The 9,985-nt window shown below is 32.2% G+C and overlaps 1 protein-coding gene across 1 annotated transcript in view; it reads right to left on the bottom strand.

The window, feature by feature from the left end:
* The window catches only part of GOPC (golgi associated PDZ and coiled-coil motif containing), a 34,013-nt gene that overhangs the window by 7,439 nt on the left and 16,589 nt on the right, over window positions 1–9,985 (bottom strand). The window contains exons 3-6 of the mRNA XM_011364760.2: window positions 7,567–7,742; window positions 6,398–6,563; window positions 3,520–3,615; window positions 2,115–2,279 (exon numbers count right to left, since the gene is read on the bottom strand). Of these exons, the coding sequence (XP_011363062.1) occupies window positions 2,115–2,279; window positions 3,520–3,615; window positions 6,398–6,563; window positions 7,567–7,742 (603 nt within the window). The remainder of the gene's footprint in view (window positions 1–2,114; window positions 2,280–3,519; window positions 3,616–6,397; window positions 6,564–7,566; window positions 7,743–9,985) is intronic.

The following is a 9,985-nucleotide window of genomic DNA, read 5'->3' as shown; positions in this document are numbered from 1 at the left end:
ATTTCTAAATTCTTTGTAGTGGAAGACAAGTGAAGAGCAGCACTTAAGACCTCAGATGCAGCTCCTTTCAAGACAACAAACAATAAAATTCTAGAATCTCAAGAGGGTGAAGAGGACTTCGAGGCTGGTGTGTCCAGACCAACCTCATGAATCCTCTATAAGTAATTTTCTTATAATACTGCAGTAGGTCTTTCTACTGTTCACAGTATTTTCGTTAATAGGCCTAAAATTAAAAAGGATGCTTAACTATTCAATTTATAGAATTTTGAAGATTTTCAATTTAAGAGTCATTTTGTCATTTTGTGCTTTATATAGCAATTCAGCAGATTTATCTAAATAGTCAGATATTAAAGTTGTACCTGATGTCATCACACAAACTTTTCCTTGACTAATTTAAGAAATCTCTATAAAATGTCAAATTTTGTTTCTTACTGACGAGGTCTTGAACCTTTTCTTAATTTTCACTGAATATCAGACATAGTGTTAATCAAGGTATTCTGTTCAGTAATAATAGTAGTCACTGTATTCACTGTGCAAAATTATATCCTTCAATCCTCAGGATAACCCTATTGTAGTCTCTTTTACATAAATGAAAAACCTTAGTGAGTCCTGGAGAAAGCAGATAATTTTCCCAATATGATGAACAAGTAAAACAGAAAAATAGAAATTTGACTCTTTGTTCTTCTAGATTAAATGTATATTTGTATAATTATTAATAACAACTTTATGTTCAAATAAAAAAGTTGATTATTTTATAAGTTATAATTGTCATTTAATAAAAGACTACAATCATTACACGTGATGAGTCTGGTATCTGCAACTCTGAAAATTATGGCCTGCCTTTGCTTAAAAGCAAGCATGTTTTTTTTTCGTTTTTTTTTTTTTACTGCTACTCGCTGTTAGTCTCTTTGGTGCTCCTTTCTTCCCAGCAGTTTAAGGTTATGCTTCATAATTTTAATATGTGCTTATCGTTTCCTTAAAACTCTTTATGACTGCCTATTTGTATCTCCTTTACCACAGCTGCCATTCAACCCATTCTCGTACTACTGGATGACAGCCAAGTTGGGTTGAGAAGACACTAGCTTAAAGAGGCACGGCTGCATTCTTAGATCTCCCTTATCAGACAATGCTTTTTAAAAAAGCATTTTGGGGAGACAGATAATAATGCAGTGGTTTTTGGTAAAGTTCTAGGTGACAGAAGTAGGTTTGTGGGTGGCTGTCACAGAAACACAGATTTTAGGATTACTATAATGAAGAGCTTTCTAAAAATCAGCAATGTTCCACAATGGAATGGACTGCTTTATCATCAAGTTATTCTTTTAATGTAATTATTTAATTAGAGATATTGCAGAGATTTATGCATCATGTAGAGTTGAGCCAAATGAGCTATAAATTCACTTTCAAGTCTGAGATTCAATTCTACACTGGCTTATCACACTGATGATCCAACAAACATTTCAAGTAGTACCAATGCCTCTCCAATTCCCTCAACCCTATTCTTGAAGGAAAAACAAAACAAATCTTAAGTACACTAAATAATAAATTTGACTTCTGGATATGGATCTCAACTCTATAATTTGCTCTGCAACTTTGAAAAAAATCATTTATTTCTCTAAGAATCTTAGCCTACTCATTTTAAATAAGAGGGTTGGGCTAAATGACTTCTAAGGACTCTTTTAGTTCTAACATTTATGACTATAAAATAAATCCACTTCTAGCACTGTTTTTTCTATAATACTTCATATTTGTATAATGCTTTTGTCATTAAAGATGTTTTGCTCTCTAAGAGTTAGGTCCTGTTCCGAGCACTTTATATGTATTAACATACGTAATCCTTACAGCTCACTACAGCACTGGACACTACAGCACAGAGGATGTAAGTAACTTGCTTAAAGTTATACAACTTTAAAAGAAAATAAAAAAAGAAAAGAAAATCTCCCATTTCAGTAAATCAGGCTGAATGTCTTCTATAAAAATCTCAAATTAAAAGAAACTGTTATCTATATATAAACACTTTACTATTTGAGAAATCTCCTAGGGAAGTATAAAATATTCAATAGATTCAGAAAGAATCAATTGATAGATCCAATTTAAATTGCATAAAGGGAACCTACCTGCTGGGAAAGAATGGTTACAGCTTCTTTATGTTTTGTATCCCTTAGGTTAACTCCATTAACAGCCAAAATAGCATCTCCAACGTGTAGGCCTCCACATCTATCAGCAGGTTGCCCTGGGTGGATCTCAGAAATAAGGATTGGAACACCATGTTCCTTCCCACCCTGATGAAAAAAACAAAACAAAACAAAACAGGGCAGTAAATTTAGTTTACTCTTTGTATAACCACAGACTATTCAAACAATAAAATATTTTCTTCAAACTATATTTCAAAAGCACCTATACTATCTATAAATGCTGAGTGAAATCTTATTTGCTGCTTAAGTAATGATAAATTGTGAGTATCAAAGGGTTACCTCTTAGTAAACGATTAATAACATACATGTGCTTTTTCAAAAAGCATTCTAGAGCCAAACAAAACAAAACAAAAACCTACAACTGGCTAAACTCTTTTAAATATAAATAAAAATATTTGATGTACTAGTAGTCTACAGCACTATTAGATTTTATCGAATCTAAATCACTATAAATGGTATAAGACATTCCATTCTTTTATGTACCACAAAAATAATTTTAAGATTATAAGATGAATCTCAATTTCAGATGTTAAAGCGCAAAAAATATGCAATGTAGAAATGATGAAATGCAGTATTTAGTATCAATCACTCTCCATCCTGTAACACAGTTATTTGTGTGTATCTTATTTCTCCTACTAAATTTTTGAGGGCAGTGCATTTGAAAAGGTAGGTAATTCAATAAATATTCATTAGATAAACTTTTTATGGTAAGAAACATTCTTACATTAAGCAATACCAGAAAGTAAATGAATTTATGCAGTGCCTAAGCATTACCAAATGAAAATTAGTGTAAAACCACCTTATTCATTCATCTGGAACAAAGCACTGAATAACAGCAAAATGACTCCAAATATATGTGTTTTATAAAAGATTGCTCACAGGAATGGTGCCCAAAACAACTCTTTATAAAAGCATCAAATTTAAAAAGGATGAATGTTTGGACCCAAGTTAGTCAAATCTGACAGCAAAGAAGTGAGATAAAGATAACATACACGTTAGAGAAAAAAACTATGTATTCTGGAGCCATTTAACATAGAAGAAAACGGTCATATCCATTCCCAAAGGATTCTAGAGGCATCACAGAATATGGTACAGAACTATGAAAAATGTTAAACTATGCTTATTAAAGGTATAGTTAACAGTTATTAGGAAGATTTACATACAAAAAATAAGTTTACAAAAAAAGTTTACACAAAAAGATTGCCCATGGGGGCAAATTTAATTATTTAGTAAATATATCCAGAATACTTTGTCAATGATGTTCAATGAAGGAGCATGATTATACTAGGTAACTATAGAAAAGAAGACTGGAAGCACTACTTCTTACTGTAATTGAAATGCCAAGGCCTTCGTGATCTTCCTTAAGGAGGAGAACTTTTCTGATGGGACCAACACCTTGGCTTTTCTTTAAAGAGTCTTGATCCTTATTGGGGAGGTGGGGGAAGAAGAAGAATTAGTATTATTTAAATAATATGCCAAATAGAGTAAACTCATGCTATATAACTAGTTTTTATTATTATTTTTTAAACTTGTTTTTATTAAACAAAGAAATCTTCCTTAATTTCCTGCAATGGATACACAGCATAGTGTTAGGAAAGTAATTAATGGATAAAATGGAAAAGTGAAAATAGCTGTTCTGTTAATATAGTGAAATGTATAGATGATTTTCTCACTCTTCTGTCACATTCTCTTAACACTGATATATCTCTTTTTAAATTGTAGGACATTACAAAAAAATTGCCAGGAATTAATTGTTAAACAAATGCCTTCGAGAAATGAAAGCGGGTAATTGTTTACCTTCACTGGAAAATATCTTTAAGATCTACATCCATTTTAACTGATTTGTACAACTGCAAAACCAATTACCAAACAGATCCTTCATTACTTTTTCATTCCTTTGAGCTCCAGAGTCTACCTTTTAAATAAAGGAGCTTGCTCCATTAATAATTCTTCCTCTGGTACCTTTCCTCTTCTCCTGTTTACTAAGCTCCTTCTCTATTCAGCATATAAACAAACCTCTTTATTTTAAAGCCTCTTATAGCTTTAAAATACTGATCATGTACAAACTCAAAACAAAATGAAAATCCTTCAATCTTTACTTATCTTCTTTAGCTACTATCCTCCTCCATCCTTCCTTAATCTTCATACAAAATTAATCCTCACTGCATCTACTTCCTTGTCTCCCACATTCATTACTCCAAACACTGTAATTAGGGTTTTGTTGCCACTTGCTCCACTAAAATTGTATTCTCTACAGTATCTGGTAACCAGTATGGTTACATCCAATGAAGACCTTTTAGTCACTACTCTAACCTTCAGAAAGTAAATACTGTTCACTATCTTCTCCTTGAAACCCTCTCTCTTCCATTTCCTTCGTTTCCATTACAGTTCTTTCCCAGATAGCTTGTATTTGATAGGTCACCAAAGGAAGGAACCTGAGATGGAGCTATTTCCTCCATAGAAGTTTCTTTTCATCCTTGTCCTCCTTTTTAACTTCTATATACTTTTCCTGGGTGACGTAATCAATTCCATAGTTTCGATTATAAACAGATGGATGATTTGCCTAATATTTCTTTTTTAAAACTAAATTTATCGAGGTGACACTGGTTAATAAAATTATAGTTTTCAAGCGTACGATTCGATAATACATCATCTGTATAATATTGTATTGTGTGTTCACCACCCAAAGTCAAATCTCTTTCCATCACCATATATTTGACCCCTTTTACCCTTATCTACCACCCTCCCTCTGCCCTTTTCTCTCTGGTAACAACTCAACTATTGCCTATTTGTCTAGTTCATTTGTTACTTTCAATTTTATATCCCACACATAAGTGCAATCATATGGTTCTCAACTTTGTCTAACTTATTTCACTTAGTATGATAATCTCAAGATCTATCCATGATGTCATCTAATATTTCTTCAACTCTGACTTATCTCATGAATTCCCAAGTCATATATCCAACTAGATACATCTTGGCTGTCCACTGGCACTTCATACACTACACGTCTAAAACTGATATCACCCTCCTTTTCCCCATAACCTTCCTTTTCTTTTATATGCTTTATAAATGAATGGCATCAACTCACTCAGTTGCCCAAACCAAAACCTAGTCTTCTCACTTACCTACTTAACCAAAAGCAGTGAGTCAACAAGTCCTCTTGATTTTAATTCTATCAAACCTGTCCTTCCATTCAAATGCTCTTCCTTTATTCTCATCACTTTCTCCTTAAATTATTATAGTATCTAAGGTATCCCCTCATCTTCAATGTGACCCCCTTCCAACATATCCTCTTAACTATACCAAAGTGTCAAACATATTAAACCTTATTAAATTTAAAAATCCCATGATTATCAGGTTAAAGTTCAAACTCCTTTATTTAGCATAAAGTAACTTTTGTTATATGGCCCCTGCTTAGAAGTTAACAGGCACCGCCAATATCCCAGAAAAGACAACGGTACGTGTAAGTGCTTAAAGCCAGCCCCACTTCTCTCTCACCAACTCCCTGTACATGTCACTCCTTACAATAACCTTTGCATTATTAAAGGCAATAAATAATTTTACTATTTCAGGCCATGCTTTATCTGATTTTAAGATATGTGAGCCACTGGGTAGGATTTGACATGCTTTTATTATATTACAGTCTGTATTATCAGACAGCTGTTATAATGAAATTTGATAAATATTTATCTAGATAAAAAGGAATGCTCCTGTACATGAAGGCTAAAGAAGTAGACAATTGAACACTGATCTCAAATTCCATCTTAATTCAAGAACAAACAGGTGTAAATGTTAGTTCAGAAACTACATTTGCATCTAGTTACCAAAAATTCCATTAAAGAACCACTCAAAAACATCTGCCAATTTATCAGTATGACCACACACTCTCTGCTAAGCTTAAAACAAATTTAAATATGTCTAATCATGATCCAGGAAAATTTTGAAATATAAGCCAAAGTACTAGTAATATGCATTTATTAGCAATAGTTCACTGTCTTCAGAAGTATCACTTCTAGGGCATTAGTAAATCTGTAGAGAGCTATGGGTTGTTGACACTTTTAAATATGTATCTGTTTTAAATAAATCTAATCCACTTTCACTTTTTAATTTAAGGTTTTAAATACTAGTAGAAGGACTTTCGATTAAAAAAAAAAAAAAAAAAAGAAGAGGTTGAGTGAGAAACAGTGGCAAAGCAAACATACGTGGCCCGGTGGTGCCTGCATTGGTCGTTTTAGGTCATTACGTCCTCTACAAGCTCTAATGACAGTTTTGTGACGATGCAAATGTATTTCAGCTTCCAACTGGTTCCAAAGCTTATCATGAGCAGGTCCCTTCATATCTCGTCCTAGTAACTGTATTTGTTGGACCCTTTATATTGGGAAAAGAGTTAATTTGATTAGTTCTTCATTATGCGTACTATAGAAAGAATTCAGAAGAATTACTGAACATAATAAGTTTTTGTATAAATCTAAGTTAGTAATAAAACCAATACACAGGAACTTTCCAATGTCTATCTCTCTGATTTAAAAAGATATGAAACTCTGAAAAAAAACAATGTCTTCAAGGGAAAACCATTTTAAAAAAGGCATAAATGCGACCTTCTTTAGTCATAAATTTAATTCAAATACATTTAAGAAACCATTTATAAGAAGAATGTCACTTAACATGTGCTTCATGTCTTGCATGCACAATCAAGGTAGGTCATCGAACTCAGATACTATTGAATACTAGTCTTTAGATGAGGCTAACTGTAACTGTACAAAAACATTTCATCTAAAGAGTTTCTTTTCCAAAAAATGATTATTTTAAATGTACTAAATGTTATTAGAAAATGACATAAATTATTTTTATTTGCTCCACATCAGCTCTAATGTGACATTAAGACAATGAGCAGAAAATTATTTTAGTACTAATAATAAATCATCTAAAGTTTGTAAATAATTCACTGTGCAAGCAGAACTCTATATTGTGATAAAATCACTGTCATTCCAACATGCTTTGAGGGGCACAAAAGATCAAGTTTCAGTGATCAGAGAAAGAATTCCTTATGAAGTTGTACTGTAACTGTGAACATCATTTGTTATGGTGTCAAGGCGAAATGGTTGAAAAGTGCAGCTGTAGAATTGTTTGCATTTCATAGTTGTTACTACTGTGTGTGTATGTGTGTCTGTGTATAAACCAGAAATACTTATTTAGTATAGCTAAATAAATCTGCAACATATAATGCTAGCAATATTAACAGCTATAATCAACCGTAAAATAATTCTTAGAATAAAGATTAATGTTTCATTTACTACAAGAGATTAAAGTTGACCTCATTAAATATCCAATTTGTCACCTAACAGTATAAGGGTACCTATTTTTCACACACCTTCCTGCCAGTTCCTTATCCAAGTACTTGGCAGCCAGTCTTGCCCCATAAACCTCAGCCTGGAGAACAGCTATATGTCTACGAAGGGCTTCATTCTCTTTTCTCAGCAATTTCACTTCAGCTTCAAGTTGAGCCTCTTTCATTTTTTCTTTTTTGTTTGCTTCAAGCTCTCTCTCCTATTAGAATTAAAAAACATATAAATGAAGAAAATACTTTTAAGACTCTTGTGCAATGGACTATGTTCCATAAAATACACAAAAGCACACAGTCTATGATACTACCAATAAAAGCATAGGATAAAATTACTTCATTTCTATAAGATAGAATGCAAAGACTTGGATCCAGTTCTTTTTAATTAGTACCAAGAGGTTTTGGACCCACTTCTAGTAAGGATACTAAGAGAAGCCGACTTTTCTAAGCTCATGTTATTACATAATAGAAGTGGCTTCAATTTGCTATTTCCTAAAAATGACTCAAGAAACTAGACTAAAAACAATCACTTTGCTGGTTGTGCCAAAATATTTATTTAATTTTAATGCAACAATTCCATAAAGCAAGTCAAAATCATTTAGTTACATAGAGATCTTCACTATAAAATTTTTATCATAAGCTCGCACGTGAGAAATATTGTTCAATCTACCTTAAAAGTATAAAACACAGGATGTCTATTCCTATGGCTCAAGGGTTACAATTGTACATGCCTTCAGGATCCAAGCAGAGCAAACAAGACAGAGAGGAGTGGAAAATGGAAGGTACGAAATCCTGCCTGAAGGCAGTTAAATTCTAATTCTAATTCTAATTCTCTCTCTCTCTCTCAATCACACACACACACACACACACACACACACACACACACACACACACACACACACACACACACACACACACACACAATGTGACCAAACAAAACCCTTCTGAGAGGTGAATTAAGGGCTCTGATACATATTTTAAGTGTTATTTTTGGATCAAAAAAACTATCCAAAAAAAGCAAACTTGTATTTATCCTGAGTAGAACTTTTTCTGACTCACTAATTTACAGAATCTAAAAATTCTGTGAAAATATGGTTACATTTCTTGATGAGATGTGGAAGACACTTCACTATATGAGACTTAAAAGATCTATGGTAGTAACAGGAAAAATTGTTTCTCTTGAGCAAATGGCAAATGTCAGTTTCCATTGTATAGGTACTGATTACTGTAATTATTTCCCTTTTTATTTTGGATATTAAGAAGCTGAAATATTTAAACAAATTTTTTTAGCAATTCATAAAATATAGTATGGTACTAATTTAACTGTTTTGACAACAGTACATCAATATATGTTATTTTTAAACACTGACATATAATATATTCAAATACAAGACAGTGAGTACTACAATCTTCAAAATAAAAAAAAATATACGAGCTAAAATGGATAACTACTAAATGGTGGATATATTTATCACTTTTTTATTAAAAATATTTGTTGTTATGTATGTGATAAACAGAGGAAGGTTAGCAGGCTTTTTCAACTTTTGCAAAAAAAAATAACCAGTAGAACACAATTTCTAGATATTATTTTTAAAGAATTTGAAGAACTAATAACCTAAAATCCTCCTTTTATGACAACTTTGGAATTATTAAAATGTCAATTTACTTCAGAACCTACCTCTTAAAAGGGCAGGTAGCAGTTTCCAAAAGAAACCATGGTTTGGATAACATAAAGAAAACTCTTTTTTATGACATTTATTGAGGTTAATGCTGTTTCAGAAAAAATGTTCCTAAAAGACCAATAATTCTTTGGTTTATTGGCTAAATAAACTTTGTCAGGAATTATCTACTCACAATTATTTATGAAATCTGAGACACATATTAAACCACTGCTTTGCTTTGATGATTCAGACCCCTAATGAATCTGACCAACTCTCAGGCCTGGAATTAACAGATGTAACTAAGAAAAGGACTGAGAAAATGGAAGTTAATCCCATTTAAAGAAAAAAACATTTTTTTAAATTAACCCTTTGATTATTATAATTAGGTTCAGTTTTAGGTTCAACCAAGAAGTTCATTTTATATTTAAATAGCCAAACAGTGTATTTTCAAAAGCAGTAAAGCCATATGATGCATTGGAATCCAATTAGGTTGAGATAGTGGGAAAAATATTAAAAATTTATATATTGTTATTTTCTAAAATAATTTCTGGTAAAGGGTTTCAAAATTCAGTTATAAAGGCCACACAATTATTTTCAAGACAGCTGAAAAGTTCCAACACATGCACTGCATGAATAAGAAACTAACCAACATGCATATTCTTTCTCTGGGAACAAATTCAAGAACAAAAAGAAGGAAAAGCTGGGCCTGTTTAATGTATCTTCAAAACACTCAACTGGAAAACCAATTGCTCTTTTGAAGTAAAGATGTGAAAGTTGTCAAAAACTGA

The sequence above is a fragment of the Pteropus vampyrus genome, unplaced genomic scaffold (genome assembly GCF_000151845.1).
Source record: "Pteropus vampyrus isolate Shadow unplaced genomic scaffold, Pvam_2.0 Scaffold101, whole genome shotgun sequence".
NCBI classification, from domain to species: Eukaryota; Metazoa; Chordata; class Mammalia; order Chiroptera; family Pteropodidae; genus Pteropus; species Pteropus vampyrus.
The sequence above is the reverse complement of the archived record's forward strand: the minus strand, read 5'-3'. Positions and strand labels throughout refer to the sequence as shown.